General features: G+C 33.8%; 1 protein-coding gene across 2 annotated transcripts in view; it reads left to right on the top strand.

The window, feature by feature from the left end:
• Positions 1-18,260, top strand: part of FAM227B (family with sequence similarity 227 member B) — a 195,732-nt gene that overhangs the window by 14,027 nt on the left and 163,445 nt on the right. For both annotated transcript variants that reach the window (XM_087859290.1, XM_087859289.1), the window contains exons 5-9: positions 1,063-1,130; positions 5,367-5,402; positions 5,868-5,972; positions 9,694-9,792; positions 16,933-17,034. In XM_087859290.1, the coding sequence (XP_087715416.1) occupies positions 1,063-1,130; positions 5,367-5,402; positions 5,868-5,972; positions 9,694-9,792; positions 16,933-17,034 (410 nt within the window). The remainder of the gene's footprint in view (positions 1-1,062; positions 1,131-5,366; positions 5,403-5,867; positions 5,973-9,693; positions 9,793-16,932; positions 17,035-18,260) is intronic.

Here is an 18,260-nt window from a genome sequence, read left to right as displayed (position 1 = left end):
AATTCTGTATTGGTACTAGAGACAAGCAAGTCAGCAAGGGTCAGAACATAAGAACAGAAACACGTAAAACCCAAAGTAAGTTGAGCTCCATGAGCTAGGTTAGCTTGTAGCAAGTGTAGAATTCAGTGGTGAAAAACTGCAGACTGAGGAAAAAGCATATCTGTCGTAATGATCATTTTTACTTCTTTTCAGCATTTATATAACATTTTTCTTATCTAGTTGTATTTATTAATACTTCCAGAGTAGTTTTAGATACTACTAATGGTGATTCTTGTATCATTCTTTATGTAATGGGCAAACTTCTCATAATACAAGCCTTAAAAATAATAATATTAGTGGTACTTATAAAGTATTTTCTATCTATTAAGTGCATTTAGTTAGTTATATTACTTAAATGTTTAATATCCTTTTTTGGACCTTGGTTTTTCAAATTCCGAGAATTTGTTTAGTATACTACTATTAAATTCTCACTGTTTTATTTTAAATTTTCTTACTGAATTTTTAATCACTTTTTAAATTTAAAAAATATTTTTGAAATTATATAAGCTATCTATATAGAGAGAGGGAGGGAGACATAGAGAGAGTGAGTGAGCACAGGTGTGCACTTTCAAAAAGTAATTTTATATATTCTTATTGTCCTCAGTATGTAAATATCTGAGTTTGGACTCAAGTCTGGGTTACCTGACTTCAAAGTCATCCCCTATAAACTTTCACTAGGCCTTGCTCCAAAGTACTGTACTTTATTGAATTTAAGGTGACCGTGAAACAACCAAACATAAGTAGCTGAGCTTTTGAAAAACATGGGCTTGTTCAGTAGGAAGGGATTGAGGTAAAACTTTAGATTTACGAGTAAGTACCAAAGATATATTAGTAGGAACATGACATTTCTAAAAGGAGGAAACAGAAGATACAATATTTATTTATTCATCCTAAAGGTATGTGTGTCTAGCATTATGCTTATCAAAATAGTTGATCTCATTGACTAGTTTTAGATATAATTTCTTTAAAGCATTTAAATTTTTTTCACTTTAAGATATATATGTTTGTCTCATTCTTTTAAAGGTTCTAAAGGAAATTTGGAAAGATACAAGGCATTTCTAAGGAAGTATCGTAGGAGAAAGAAGATAATGGTATGATATTTGTTTTCAGCTTCCTTGAAAAATTATATTTTCACAGAAAATTATTATAATTTCACAGATAAGCACTTTTAGAATTTTTTAAATTTTCCTGTTAGTCTTTTATTGTCTATTTGTGTATTTATCTGTGTTTTTTAAAACAGCTAGATTCATATTCTTTACATACTCAATATTAGAATGTTGGCATTTTCACATTACTGTAAGTTACTTGAAGACTTAATTTAATGCATACATTCCAACCTCCGGTTATTTAATAATTTATAATAACCTATACTTAGTAGTGCAGGTTCCATAGCAGTCCTCTTCCTTTAGAAAAAATTAACAATTCTTTTCGATTACCTTTAGAATTGCTTTGTCAATTTTTAAAAAAATCTCTTTGAGAGTTTGATTAGAATTATAATAGACTTTGAATTACTTTTGGAAACAGTCCTTTTCAAAAATACATTCTAAAATTATATAATGTTAAAGCTATAAAGACTTTAAGTGCCACCACTAGTCTATCTACCCATTAAGTGTTATTTTTCAAATTTCAAAATTATTTTATTTTTTCCTGATTATGACTAAAGTAGTCATTTTAGAAAATTAGAAGAAATAGAAAAGCAGTAGAAAGGATAAGTATCCTAATTCTATCATTTATAGATAAATAGCATGTAACTATCTAGTTGTCACTTTCATTTTTTTCTTTTCTTTTCTTTAAAAAAATAATTTAGAAAATTCAGAGTAAATTATATATTTGTAATTCATTAAATGTATTATGAAATTTTAATTAATAAGTAATCTTCTCCACCATCTTAAAAGTAAACTAATGTAATAGCCCTTTGGTTAGACATTTAGGTAGTTTTCGTTATTCACTATAATTTACAGAGCTGCTCTGAACATATTTGGAACTAAAGATTGTGCTTACCCATGATTAATTTCTTAAGATAAATTTCCAGAAGTGGAACCACGTAGGGAAAGAAATGTAAAAATCTAAGTGTTTTGATATGTATTGTCAAATTGTTCTCTAGAAAGGCAGTACCAATTTATATTTGTAACAGTAGGGTTTGTGATTAATCTCTTATCCATTTCCTTGTCAACATTTAATACTATATTTTTTAATGTTTGCATAGTTGATAAGCATAAATGATATCAGTTGTGTGTGTTTTATTAATGAAGTTGATACTTGAGGTTTTTCTTAGTCTTTGTGTTTCTTTTACTGTGAATTGCCTATTTATGAAATTCGGCCATTTTTTTTGCCTGTTCTTTTTTTTATTTCTAAGAGCTGTTTATGCTTAAAAAATATTAACCCTTTCCGTAATATATATTTCTTTGTTGCTTTTTAAAAGGGTTTTTTTGTTATATAGAAATTTACATTTTTATGGATCTGTAATTTTCTATTGAAGTTTTCTGCCTTAAGTGCCATATTTAGGAAGACTTTCTTTGTCACAAGATCATACATATATTCGCTTGTGTTCTGTTCTATTATTACAGATATCTGTGTGTGTGTGTATTTAATTCTTTAATCTACCTAGTGTTTATTTTTGTGTAAGAGAATGAAACATAAGGATTTTATTTTAGGTCATCAGTAAATTTGTGATTTTCTTCATATAAGTTCTAAACATCCCCTGTTAAATTTATTCCTAGGTATCTTAAATTTTTCTTACTAATGTCAGTGAAATTGTTTTTCCATTATGTTATTAAATGGGTTATTGTTGGCATATATGAAATTATTTTTGGTATATGTTTATTATTCAAGAATGTTAGTGGTTTCTCATCTTATCCTTGATTTGGAAAGAATGCTGGTACTTTGCTATTAAGCATCATTTTAAATGTTTAGATAGCTATCTCTTTTTAGATTAATGAAATTTGTTTCTATTCCTAGTTTATTAAAGCTTTGTGGATATGATGTAGATTAGTTGTAGATCGGTTAGAGATCTAGATACAGGTATCGCTGTGCTCAAACACTTGAAAAAGAATCTTCATGGTTTGAAATGGAGAGGAAAATAATCCACTGTGATGATAGCAGAAGCTACTTTCAACCTTCAGTCTTTGCGGCAGATTACATTAATAACTTTTCCAAAGTTGAGGCATTCTTATATTCTTAGGGTATACTTCTTTATTGCATTACTGGATTTGATTTGCTATTGTTTCGTGTGGATGTTTGCATCCATGTTTGAGAAGATAGGATTTTCTTTTGGTTTTGGTATCAAAATTATACGAACCCCAGATAATGAGTTACTTAGCTTTATTTCTCTTTCTAGTCTGTAGACTATAGAGCATAGTAGTATATAGGGATATCATTTGTTCTTTGGATGTTTGGCAAAAGTCAGCTCTGAACTTCTGTTGATTATTATTTATATTTTGCAGAGGGTAATAGGTTGGTAGAAAAGCTGTGTGGAAGTTAACAGATTTCATACATATCAACTTGGGTAGATTGTCAAAACATAATATTGAGTGAAAAAAGAGCAAATTACCAAATAATATGTACAGTTGATACCATTTCTTTAAATTTTAAGAACACACAAGAAGTGTTTATATTCTTTAAATATATGTACACATATATGTAAAAGTATGTTAATGGAATGGAAGGAATGCTAACCAAACAAATAATAGTGACTCAAGGAAGGGGAACACATGAACAGAACTATAGAAATTATGGTAAAAGGGGAATCTGAAGTTTACACTTTATTATATAAATTTCACATTTTATTTTATAACAGTCATAAGAAAATACTAAAATGTCAACAGTAATCCATTCTAGGTTGTGGGAACATGAAAACACTGGTAATTTCTTTTTTTTTTTTTTAATTTTGAAAATAATTTCCAAAATTCTGACTTTTGAATTTTATCAGATAACTTTTGAGGATCTATTGCAATGACCTTTAGGTGAATTATACTAACAAAGGTTTTAATACTGCTAAATGTGTTTTATTGATTTTTTTATTTGGACTTTAACACATATTATTTATATTTTTGTGGTATCTTTTCCAGGTTGTATGATCCTGAACTAGTTTTGTGTTACTATTACTGTGCTCTTTGAAAACTTCCAGTGTTTCCTTGCTTCCTGCAGAATAAAGTCTGGACTTTGAGATTAACATTAACATCTTTCTAAATCTGACCCCATCCTCATTGATTAATGATATCTGTAGCTCTCAAGCACACAGCCTTCTTTCTTATCACAACTGATTTCATTTTCCCTAAATAATCTTTCTTTTTCTATTCCTTTGCATACTTTTTTAAAATGACAATAATGTCATTCTCTTTCCGTTAGCAATCTGTTATCATTCTTCAAATTTGTTACCTGTGTCGTTTCCTCTATGTGTATTGTATAATGTGTGCGTGTATGTATATGATTTGCCTGAGCTTAGTTATTCCTTGAAGAAGTGGGGATGTGGAAATTAATAAACAATTTATCAACATGTCAGATGATCAAAAACTAATGTATATAGAAGGCTACTTATTCTCTGTGTAAAGTAGTATGGTGGACATTGAGATGCCCCACCCAGATTCCCCGTCAAGGAAGAATCTGTTGTCCTAGCTGCTAAGGGTGCTGTTAGTGGGGTACCCTTCAGTTGTCAGCCCCTTCAGGGTTGCTTCACCTACATAGAACTTCCTCTTCCAAAGACATACCCTTCCAGGAACGACCTACCTCCAGTGACTGATCGAGTTGGGGGCAGAAAGGCCTGGCTCTTTCAACCCAATGCAGGACACCTATAACAGGCCCTTTCTGCTGTAGAGCCCTTTTCAGAGTCCATTGAGGCTGTTAGACTTGTATCATAGCTGATTTCTCCAACTTCCCCATTATGCCTTTCCGCTTGCCTTCTGTAGATGGTGATCCCAAAGGCACTCCCAGAAGACATTCTGAATACCAGACTCCACCTCAGAGTCTATTTCCCAGTGAACCAAAAGTGCAATAAGTAATTTTATGTTTATTAAAGCCCTTATCTCCCTGTGTTTGTTTGTATATGTATCTGATTCCCCTCTTGAACTATGACTAGCCTGAGGGCAAGGATCATCTTTGTATTCCTACCATCTAGCACAGTGACAGTATTCTAGGCTTCAGTAGGAGATACACACACACACACACACACCTACCATCTAGCACAGTGACAGTATTCTAGGCTTCAGTAGGAGATACACACACACACACGCGCGTGCACACACACACACACACACAATTAACTGAACAAATTTACAAAATATAAAAATTTAATTTAGAATTTTAAAGATTTTATTTTAAATGTTTTCCAGCTTTCAGATCAAATGGAGACAAAGAAGACTGTAGAGGTATTTAAAATTTCTGTTCTATAAGATTATGCATCGGAAATATTATATAGAAATAAAGAATGTTTACAATAATATAAATGTAGCTATAAATATAGATGGGGCTCTAAGAGAGAGAGGTGGGAACAGGCATAGAAGCGTTCTCCTTCTGCCTAGTCTTTCTTCATGGGTAGTCTAGCAAAAATTCTTATCATTTGAGTTGTCAAAGTTGGTTCTGAAATATGATTTTGTTTTGCTTTTGGATCTGACATATGAATATTCCAGGGCTCTTAATTTGAGAGAATCAGAAAATAGGAAGATTTTTTTTTAGGTAGGATAAATAGTTTTCAGTTATTCTAATAAATAGAAGTAAAATAATTATGTTAATGATTTATGGTTAAATATTTATCTGTCTTCTGTAGTCCTGTGAGACTACTATACTGGAAAGGGTAAAGTAATTACTGTTGTGTGATATTTCCCTCCTTCTAGGGTTGCAGCTTCTCAGGATTCAAAACAAATGAGCTTACTCAACTACCCAGACATTTGGATGCTGAACGAATTTATCTTTTTATTTTAAAAGCCCATGACTTTGATGTACGTAAACATTATTTTTATTGTATGATACATTTTGAGAATATGGCTTAATGATCAGACTTTTATTTAAAGCTATGACAAATTAGGTGATAAGCATGATTGAATTTTTGAGGGGATTAAGTCTGGCAGGAAAAGACCAGTGATGTTTAATACCTTGATCACCAGAAAAGAATGTATTAGATTCCATGTTACTGCCTCAGGGGTCTGAGGTTGCTCCTGTGCATTGTCTTGGCCTGTGACTATAACAAATGTTTTCCCCTCCCTCTATCTGCTTTATCAGCTCAAGAGATTTTAGTCTGCTTATTTTGACCCCAGAATAGCTTATGAGAACCCTTCTCCACAATACCACCTTTTAAGCCTCCAAGTGTCTGGGGAATTTTTGAGTAGTGTCCCTATAAGACAGCCAGTTGAAAAATGGCAGGCATAGGACAATAACTAGATCATTGCCCATTGTTTGCCAAGGGTAGGATGAGAGTTGGGCGGTACCTGATATTGATTTCCTCTTTAAATATTAGGTGGTCACCTAGCAAGATTTCTATTTCCTGCAGGCTTCAACAATGTTCCTTATACCCCAGGAAGATTCCTTCCAGATAGTTCTCTGGGATGGACGTGGCCTTGGAATTACCTAAACCCCTCCTAAAAGGGGGCCAAGTCCATCCCTCACCTCCCCATTCCTCACCTCTCCATCCCTCCCAATCCCTCACCTCCAGCCTTCCTGTACCTCTTCATTTCTCAACACAAAATCCCTGTTGTTTTCTCTCCTACTGTAGTTCATCGGAAGGAACATAATCAACCATTAAACCCCCTTTTTTTCACTCTCTTCAAGATGTAATGTTCCAAGAAGTAGAGTGTGATTGACCTGATTCGGATCTTCTGTTTACCCCTCAGTTAGGCAACTACAGAGCACCTCAACTGACAACTGTATCTATCAGTAATGATACTCTCTCTTATTTTTCATACTAATACAAATGTTTTTCAATTCTCTTTTATATTTTGTGGGATTTTGGTGAGAGTAAAGGCTTAGTCTGCCCCCTTTATACGATCACCTGATCCCATTTTCGTACAGAAAAACTGTAGGGTTGCCTGGGTGGCTCAGTAGGTTTAGTGTCTGCCTTCTCCTCAGGTCATGATCCCAGCGTCCTGGGATTGAGCCCCACATCCTGGGATCAAGCCCCACATTGGGCTCCTGGATCAGTAGGGAGTCTGCTTCTCCCTCTCCCTCTGCCTCTCCCCCTGCTCATGCTCTCTCTATATATGTATCTCTGTCTCAAATAAATAACTAAAATCCTTTAAAAAATTCTTAAAAAGAAAAACTATAGTTGCTAATTCTGGTTATACCTGGATCATGAGTCTAGTTGTTTCTCTGACTACATTTTCCACAATTTCCTTAGGAAAAAGTTTTATTGTTATAAAAAGAAATTGATAAATTATTGTTAAAATAAGTTTCTAAATGTTGTTCTCGATAATCTATAATATTCTTTTTAACATTCCATGTTCTAAGATGGTACTGTATTTTAAATATGGATGCATGTACATCTAACACAAATCAAAAGGTGATCACATAAACAAGGCATAGATATACAGCTATGAGGAATTATCGGTATGGTTAATTTGGAGGATGCTGGCATTACTGAAAGAAATAGGGAAGTGAGGCATGGAAGTAGATATGGGTAGAGGGTGGGTGGAGTGTGACAAGCATCTGGGTATATCTGGGCATGGGTACCAGTGCTTTATTTGTTAATACCCCTACCTGATTTCAAAAAAAGAATTTAAATTGGCTTACCATAGCATGTAAAATGCAATGGCATTAAAATAAATAGGTAATGAAATTAGAGTGAAGAGCGTATAAGTGTAGGAAAATAAAAATATCAGGAAAGGTTATTTCATAGAAATGCTTATAGTTACAGACCAAGAGATCGAACTTACGGATCTGAAACTTGGAAAGAGAAGGTTATAGGTTTACTGTTACATGATTCAAGATTTGGGAATCCATGGAATTGATGAATTCACCTGAACCCATCTAAACACATTTCCGTGCATACAGTCATTAATTCAGTTCCTTGGTGAGATAAAGTGTACATTATCCTCTGTACCACCCAGAACAGAACTGTGACTACAGGTGATGCTCAGTAAAAATTTTAGTGAATTAAATGAGTAAAAAATGACCTATATTATGAATAAGAGGAGAAAGCTAAGCCACAAGCATACTGATATATAGGAATAGAAATTCAAGAGAAAATTAGAAGTAATTTTGTCCAACCTAGACTCAATGTTAGAACCAAGTTAGATAATCTAGGTTTTAAGGTATATTTACATTTACTTGAATCAAAAAATTATCACAAAGTGGGGAGGGGAGAGGAGAGAACCATTTAACTTTTTAAATTGGGTTTGGGGTTTTTTAGTCACTTTTCATTTTTTGGTGGTTTTGACTAAATATTGATATACTTTAAAGAATTTGAAATTTTACTGAAAAAGGAAGTTAGTGATACTAAACATAACCAAACTTAGAATAGAAGCAATTATGCAGTTAGTGTACAGTTAAAAGCATCTTTGCTTGAAATTTGTAAAAAATTTAAACAAAATTATTCAGTTTTCCCCCCTGTATTTCAATTTTCTACTTTTTTCTTTATGTACTTCACATACGTTCTTTGTAATGAAAAAATATTAAATCTAAGCTGTTAAGAACTAAGTACTAAATTTAAGCAGTTACCAATGTACTCCATACTATAATTAGTGGCCTATGGAAGATAAGTGTCCCCACAGAATACATGATAATTAATATTTTTGGTATAAAAGTCTGCATGATGTCTTTTTTGTAGACACGTGTTAAGGAACAGGAATTCATACCTATAGATTTCATTAAAGTAAGTCTTGAACTCTATTGAATGTGGTATCTTAAAACTTTTAGTAAATAAATAAGATAAAAATGATCTATTGAATGTGCCCATTCAAACCAAGATTTATAGTCATGGAAAATGGATTTAACCTTATGTGACAATTTTTTATCAATTTCTTTAAGAGTACACTCTGTTTGGATGGGGTCTAGACTTATGATGGGGCTTGTTGGGATAGAATTCAAAGATACCTATCTTTAGTATAAAAGGGAAATTGTAGCATGTACCTTGGAGTTTGCTGTTCTTTGTCTAGCCTACACTGTCCTCTCAATAGCTATTAGGCAAATGTAATTTTTGAGTGTAGGAAATGTGGTTAGTGTGACTGAGATGAATTTTTTTTAATTTCTTTTAATTTATACATAAATTTTAAAACTAATACTTGATTCAGTTATTGAAAACTTTGAATTATGGTTGGAGCAAAATCACAACTATGTATTTATGAAGTCTGAATACTGATCTAGTATTTATGATGAAAATTTATTGTTCAAATTGAGATGTGCTGTATGTATAAAATATATACAATATTTGAAAGACCTATTCCCACAAAAGAGTGTAAAATATTTCGTTAAGAATTTAATGCCCATATATTGAAATGATAACATTTTAAATATATTTGATTTAATAAAATGTCATTAAAATTAATTTCACTTTTTATTTTTATAAAGTGGCTACTAGAAAATTTAGTATTACATATATGGCACAATTCAATTTCTTTTGAAAAGTGCCAGTCTGTAACCACTGAATACATACTCTTTATAAAGTCTGTTTGCATTAACATGTTTTATAAGGTATTTTAATTTGACCTCCATGTATCTTTTGTTCCATAGGAAAAGGTTTTCAAAATCTGGAAGACCCATTTTCTCTCAGAAGCCTCTATTGCTCTTTTACATGATTCCTTCTGGTGGTGGTTTCTGCATAAATTTAAGGTATAATGTTAGTTTTTTAAACTTCTTTTTTAAAGTTGATTTGTGGCACAGTTAATTTTTTAGTAGAGGTGGCACTGGTACAAAAAAAAAAATATTTTTCTAGATCCTGTCACAGAACTTGGATTTTTAGTATTCCATACATGTTAGAAATCCTGTTAAAAATCTAGAGTTCTTTCAGAGGAGTTAAAACTTTAATATGGATTTCAAAGATCCTGCGTCTTCATTAATCAGAAAAAGACCAGTGAAATCAAGCAGAAAAAGATCAGTGAAACTAAGCAGTGTAATGAATAATAAAGTTGTAGCTTAACTTAGTACTATAATGTGCTGACAAACAGCTAAACAGAAAACCCACTGCAAATCAGTGACATTGAAGGAGGTTTCATTTGGAAAATTGTCTACAGAGCAGATGGAGAGAGTGTCTTTACTTGATTCAGAAAGTTAAAAAACTCTAATTAGGATTAAGAAGAGAAAGACATCTGGATATTTGGGAAGGGTATCTGGGAAACAATAAGAGAATGGAAATAAGTAGCACATGAGTCTTATGTTAGAGAATATGTGAGCCCAGAAAAAGTGGTGAATACCAATGACTGTTGTGTGGCTTCTGGATCTGGGAGAGTGGAAGATACGAGCAACCCCAGGGATCACAGTCTTACGCCTTAAGAATGTGTGCCACCCCATCAAGGAAGCCTGAAAAGAGACTCCACTCTCCACCTTTCCCCAGCTCAAATTACTCACACAAATCTGCTTATGGATTGTCACAGGAGTTTTACACCATGAAGAAATTGGGTGTTAACCAGTTTTACATACAAACCATTCAGTTAGTGCTTTATGTTAGAATAAACTATAGGTTAGAGTAACTCTAGGTTAAGAATATCTGTCCTATATTTCTGATATTGTTACATTCTCTGGATGAAGCACAGGAAACAGTATATCAGTAATACAAAGATAATTACTGAGGGAAATTTGTGAAATCAGGAGTTTCATTACCTTAAATTTTTTTTTCTAGATCTGGATCCTGAATTTGTGTTTTTCCATGAAAACAGAGAAACATTACATCCCACTTAAATCTGTTGAGATTATAAATAACAAGTTTTTGAAGGAAACATAATCTAGCAGTGTTCTAGTTACTGTCAGGCAATAATAGTATTTTATTGCTTTGAACAAACACAGATTTAACACAAAAATATTAATGACTCACCACATTTATAAGATTATTTTTGGAATAACAAGGAATTAGAATTTTTTATCATTTCTTTCTTTCTTTTTTTTTTTTTTTTTTAAGTAGGCTCCATGCCCAGCAGGGAGCCCAACGTGGGGCTTGAACTCACAACCTTGAGATCAAGACATGAGCTGAGATTAAGAGTTAGATTCTTAACCAACTGAGCCACCCAGGTGCCCCTAGAATTTTTTTTCTTTAATCAAACTATTCTCTAGAAACTAGCTTTCTGAAATTAAAATGTAATAATTTAGTAATAATTTTAAAACATTAAAATTTAGTAAGATTTCTAGTGTCATGGTTTTTGACATGTTTTGAGAAGCAATATATTCAGCTGGATCATTGCTCTGCTAGTGTTCTAGGGAACTGAAGGGGGCAGTTTGAGGGTCCAGATCAAATTGAAGCAAACTTTCCATGATTTAACTAGAACAGTTCCTCTTTCATCTGTTTAGTTCATTGCATTTTCTCTATGATTTTACTTCTAAGGGGGTTTGTTGTTAAATATATACATATGATATATATATATATATATATTAAAATGGTTGTAAAATACATAAATTCTATTTACTTTGGAAGAATAAATAATACTGACTTTATACCTGGAATATAGTAAAACCGTGTTCAATTTAGTTCAATTTAGTAACCAAGAGTGTAATATGAAAAAATATATAATCATACTCTAGAATATAACATGCTTCAGTGTGGTGGCTCTAAAACTTATTTCAGTAATTGTTATATGATTAATATAAAACCAAATTTCCTTTGTTTATTGCCCATGATTTAGTGGTAACTAGGTCTAGTAGAAAAAAATACTGAACTTGGATCCGAAAAACGAGAATTTTAAATCTAGTTTTCCCAAGTAGTTATTTTGAGACTTTGGGCTAGTCAAAAAATCTCTCTGAGCTTCACTTTCTCATCTCTAAAAAACAAAACAGGTAGAAAATAACATATACCCTGTTTTTTTCCCTAAGGTTGTTGTATTAAAGGTGACATGAATAAGAAGACACCTAGTAAACTGTGAAATACTATATAAATGTAATATGGGATTCGATGTAATAGAGTTAAGAGATCTGGCTTTCAAAAACAAGTTTACCCACTTCGTATATGATGGGACCTAGAATAGTTATTTACCTCTCTAAATCTTTCATAAAATAAAAAAATCACCTACTTTACATGTTTGTTGAGTTAAATGAGGAAGTACATGTAAAGTTGTTTGTTTATATGGAGCTGCATATGTAGTAAGTGTTCAATGGATGTATCTATCATCACCATCATCATCATTATTATTATTATTATTAATAGAGAGAACACAGTCTTCCAAAAATTGATGGCCAATGTTTAGGCTAATGACAAAAGTTTCCCTGATGATGTTTGACTAGAAGAGCTTTAGTAATGATATTGCAGTATGCTTAATGTTTTTAAAAATTGCCCTTGGGACTTGGGCTCCCAAAAAAGATTCAGAAAGCTGGAAAGCACATCATTCCCACCCATATAAAATAGAAAATCCATATAACCTATAAAATTATAACTTTTTTGAGCTGATCATATAGAGTAGATTCCAAAGCAAAGAATGTTACCAGGGAAAAAGAGAGTAATTGTATGATGATAAAGTGGTTGATTCATCAGTATAACATAACAATCCTAAATATGTATGTACCTAATAAAAATGCTTTGAAACACATTTAATAAAAACTTTTAAAACCTCAAGGACAAATGTGAAGATTCGTAAGTATACTTAGGTGTTTCAATACCTCATTCTCAATAATTGGTAGACTATACAGAAAATCAGTAGTGATATAGAAAGACTTGAGCAACACTGTCAACCAGCTTAATTGTTCTAATTTGACATTTATTAAATATTCCTCCCAACAACAACAGAACACATTAAACATTTACCAACTACTTTCTGGGCTAGGAAAACATCCTAATAAATTTAAAACACTGCAAGTCAAACACAGAATGTTTTCAGACCAAAATGGAATTATATTATAAATGAATAACAGAAAGCTATCCAGAAAATCCTCAAATATTTGGAAACTAAATAACACACTTCTCAGTAACTATGGGTCAAACCAGAAAACAATAGAAAAATTGGAAAGTATTTTGAATTTACTGAAAATACACATTAAAATTTGTGGGATGTGGGGTGCCTGGGTGGCTCAGCCAGTTAAGCGTCTGCCTTTGGCTCAGGTCATGATCTCTGGGTCCTGGGATCAAGCCCTACATCAGGCTCCCTGCTCAGTGGGGAGTCTGCTTCTCCCTCTGCCCCTCCCCCACTGTTCATGTAATCACTCTCTCTCTCTCTCTCTTTCAAATAAGTAAACAATTATCTTTAAAAAAATAAAATAAAATAAAATTTGTGGGATGTAACTCAAGCAGTATTTGGAAATTTGGAGGATTAAAATAACTATATTAGAAATAAGTAAAGTTCTCAAAAACTATGACCTCAGCTTCTGTCATAAGAAACTAGAAAAAGAGGAATGAAAGAAATCCAAAATAAGCAGAAGAAAGGAAATAATAAAGATCAAAGAGGCAACTAATAAAAGGAAAAACTGAAAAACAAAGAAGGAATTAGAGAAAATCAATGAAGCCAAAAACTGATCCTTCAGGAATCCTAAAACCAAGGTGATTCCAGAGGAAATGGAAGTTTTAAAGTCTATTTTGTCCTATATTTAAGTATTGCTACTCTGGCTTTCTTTTGACATCCATTTGCATGATAGATGTTTCTCCATCCCCTCGCTTTCAATCTGCAGGTGTCTTAAGTCTAAAATGTGTCTCTTGTAGACAGCATATAGATGGGTCTTATTTTTTTATCCATTCTGTCACCCTATGTCCTTTGATTGGAGCATTTAGTCCATTTACATTCAAAGTAGTTATTGATAGATATGGATTTGTTGCCATTTTATTACTTGTTTTGTGGTGGTTTTTGAAGATTTTCTCTGATCCTTTCTTGTCTTTCTCTCATGTTTTGCTGATTTTTTAAGTGATGTATTTGGATTTGTTTCCCTTTATTTTTTGCATACTTATTAGTGGTTTTGGCATATGGTTACCATTAGGTTTGCATATAACCTCTTCTGCATATAGCAATCCATGTTAAATTGATGGTTGTTAAAGTTTGAACCTATTCTTCCCCCCACCCACATTTTAGGTATATTGTGTCATATTTTATATCCTTGACTGTTTTTTACAGAAATATTCATTTTTATTACTTTTGTGTTCCCTACCTTTATACTGTCACTTTCGTCTTTCCTTTCCACTCAAAGAGTCCCCTTTAATATTTCTTGCAGGGCTGATTTAGTGGTCACAAACTCCTTTAGTTTTTGTTTGTCAGGGAAACTCTTTATCTCTCCTTATATTCTGAATGATAGTCTTGTTGGATAGGGTATTCTTGGCTGCAGATTTTTCCCATTCAGCTTTTTGAATATATCATGCCACTTCCTTCTTCCGGCTTGAAAAGTTTCTGTTGTAAAATTTCCTGCTAACCTTATGGGTTTTCCCTTGTAAGTTACTACTTCTTTTGTCTTGCTGCTCTTAAGATTTTTTTCTTTATCACTATATTTTGCAAATTTAATTACAGTATGTCTGGCGTGGGTCTGCTTTTATTGATTTTGGTGGGAATTCTCAGTGTCTCCTAGATCTGGACATCTGTTTCCTTCTCCAGATTAGGGAAGTTTTCAACTATTATTTCTTCAAATAAATTTTCTGCCCCCTTTTTTCCCTCTTTTTCTGGAACTCCAATAATACGAATATTATTGCATTTGATGGAATCATTGAATTCCCAAAGTCTTTTCTTATTTTGCATAACTTTTTTCTCTCTTTTGTTCAGCTCAATTACTTTCCATTACTCTGTCTTCTATGTCACTAATTCATTCCCCTGCTTCTGACATCCTGCTATTCATTCCATCAAGTATGTTTCTCATATCATTTATTGAGCCCTTTATCTCCACTATGTTATTCCTTATCTCTGTGTTAAGGCTCTCACTCATATCTTCCACTCTTTTCTCAAATCCAGTGAGTATCCTTATGATCATTGTTTAAATGCTCCATCAGGTGTGTTACTTATATCTGTTTTGCTTAGATCTCTGGCTATGGTCTTGTGCTGTTCTTTCATTTGGGATAAATTTCTCTGTCTTCTCATTTTGTCTGTCTCTCTGTGTCTGTTTCTCTGTGTTAAGAAAGTCAGCTATGTCTTCTCCTCTTGAAATAGTGACTTTATGAAGGGGAGGCCCTAGAATACCCTGAAGTGCAGTGTCCCCTGTTCACCAGAACCTGGCACTTCAGGAGAGTATCCTATGTGTTTTGCTTATACCCTCCTGTTTTATCTGCATCACCTTTCCTTTCTGTGCAGTCATCTGTACTGACTCTGCCTGTTGTGGGCTGTGCTTCTTCTCTGTGGTGTTAGTGGGACTCAGGCAGGCCAGTTCTGAGGGGACTTGCCTGCTGGAGAACTTGGAACGGGGGCGGGGGAGGGTGCAGCAGTGTTAGCAAAATTTGCATTGGGCCTCTAGGCCTATGCTGGATCCCCCAAAGTGTGCTGAAGCTGGGGACTGTGTGCCAGGGCAACCGGGAATATAAGGCTGGGCCCATGTGATGGTGGCCAGGGGCATGCAGCTAGGCATGGTATGGTGGCTGGCCGTGGCACACAGCAGCAGTTCTGCATCTGGCACTTGGACAGGGCACACAGGCAGCTTTAAGTGTCTTTATAGCCTTGCCTCCCGCAGGTATTTATGCTAGGGAGTGGGGAAGGAAAAGGCACCTGCCAGCTCCCTCATTTTTGGAGAAGTCCACCAACACATTCTGAAGTCAGTATGAACAGATTTGTCTCCCATTTGCCTGCAGCATTGTGTAAACTTGTCATTTTTATGTTGCCTCTTTGCACAGGCTGCTGTCCCTTTAAGGGTGGTGGTGACTCAGCTATCACTTGACCTCCAGGCTCACCTAGTGCTGAGTCAGGTGACTTTTCAAGTTCTAAGCTCCAAATACCACTGGTTGTACAAACAGGAGGAATTCAACCCTTTTAGTTTTTAAAGCCAAATGTTATGGAGATTAGTGCCTGTTGTGAGGGCCCATTGCCCTCTTTAGGCAAGCAGCTCCCTTCCCCCTGAGGGCAGTCTCCCTCTACCTTTCTGACCTTCCTAACGTTTCAGATGCAGTTTCTTCTCTAAATTTAGTTGTGAAGTTTTTCTGCCAGTCTTCAGATTGCGCTCTGGTTTACTATCTTGTATGTGGATGATTATCTAGCTGTGAATGTGGCTGGGGAGAGCTCCGGAGCTCCCTACTGCACCATCTTCCCAAGCTCATCCAACAGGACTTTACTATAATATTGACATTATTATCTATACACACTTTCTTCTTACAAAATATTTACTGTGTCTTAGTTTAGCCATCGTGTCACAATTTTATTAGTTCTGGCTGTGGTTGTCTCATCCTAGTAATGGCTTTAATTTCATCCTGAGTTACTGATAATGATAGAGTTGGAGTAGATGCAGGACAACAGAAAGTAATAGTCATTGATCGCCTCTACGTGACAGCTTTAATGCAGGAACTTTCAGTAACTCATTGAATGTTTGAGTTTCTTTCAGTAACTCATTGAATGCCAGGCATTGTGTTAAGTGCTTGAAATACAAAGTCAAACTAAACATGACCCTTGTCCTTATTTTACTATGCCACTATAAGGTATGTATATTTTATACATTTGGCAGATGAGGAAACTAGGACTGATTAACTAGCCCAGGGTAAAGCAACTGATGACTAACAAACCCAGTGTTCAAATGCAGGTCTGCATGACACCAAACCCATGCTCATTCTCACTGTAGCAAATGATCTGCCTTTTAAGAATAAACTTACTGACATTATGTGCACAAATTCCAATTTTAAATTGTCATATTAATGCTTTTAATTTCATACATGTTTTATTTTTTAAGCCTGACAGAGAAAATCAAGATTTCCTGTTTGACAGAATTTCAGAAAGTTACGTGACACTTTTCATGAGTATCCCCGCAAGTCGAAAAGATGCATTCCTCCAGGTAAACATAGAAATTAACTGGTTGCACGAAGCATTTTTAGAGCAAATGAAATTTAAAAAATAGTCATTTTATTTAAACATCTATTAGAACATATTTTGTTGCTTTGAAAGCAAATTTCCTGAAGTAAAGTAAGTAATGGTCCTGTTTTAAAAGTTATGTTTCCCCCTCATGATATTGTATCCCCTTGCCTAAAAGTCTTACAGAATCTCCTTAGTGTGGCATAGGTGTTTCGTTTGCATATTGATAATTTGAATACTGTCTAATTCTGTGTGTATTCTTGATTTTTTCTGTTTACCTATAAAATTATCATTTTTCTTTTACTTTATAATGTATCTTTTGATTTGTTTAAGAGGACTTGAGAAGTTTATGTTATATGTAAGGACCTTTTACAGTTAATGACAAGGGATATATTTATAATTAAATGTTTGTATTATGTTTTTGTTATTATAATAACTAGTGAATAGGATTGATTAAAAGAATTTGTGTTCTTCAGTAATGTGAAAAGAAAATGTATAGGAATTTCATTAGATTCTTTTAAATTTAAACATCCAGGGGCACCTGGGTGGCACAGCGGTTAAAGCGTCTGCCTTTGGCTCAGGGCGTGATCCCGGCGTTACGGGATCGAGACCCACATCAGGCTCTTCTGCTAGGAGCCTGCTTCTTCCTCTCCCACTCCCCCTGCTTCTGTTCCCTCTCTCGCTGGCTGTCTCTATCTCTGTCGAATAAATAAATAAAATCTTTAAAATAAATAAATAAATAAATTTAAACATCCAGCACCTCAAAGCAGAAGTCACATTCAAATCCTTTGTTGTGTTGACATCTGTAAATCAGAAATACATTCATATTTTGGAGTTGAGAACTGTTTTCATGGTTAAACCAAAAACAGTAAAATGTCCTTCACAGTGAAAATATAAACAAACTTACATTGCCAGACAATATGTTCAGTCTTTACCTTTCTTTCTTACTCACAGCCATATACATACAGTGTCTATAAAAGGAAACCAGTAGTGGACTGGTCCATTCTGGACATGTCCAGAATCTGCTACCAGTTACCTGGGTGATCTTGGCAACAAATTTAGTCTCTCAGTTCCATAGCTGGAAGAGGTCGATTAGAACTGTGATTCATAAATTGTCATTTTGTAGAATAGTGGTGTTCTGAAAGATGAACTAGGATTTTCTCTGCTAATATTAAAATATTTTTTCTTATTTCCATGTAAAAGTTAGTT

This window comes from Ursus americanus, chromosome 36 (genome assembly GCF_024610735.1).
Source record: "Ursus americanus isolate L20-20 chromosome 36, mUrsAme1.1.p, whole genome shotgun sequence".
Classification (NCBI taxonomy): Eukaryota; Metazoa; Chordata; class Mammalia; order Carnivora; family Ursidae; genus Ursus; species Ursus americanus.
This window is presented reverse-complemented; position numbering and strand designations above follow the sequence as displayed.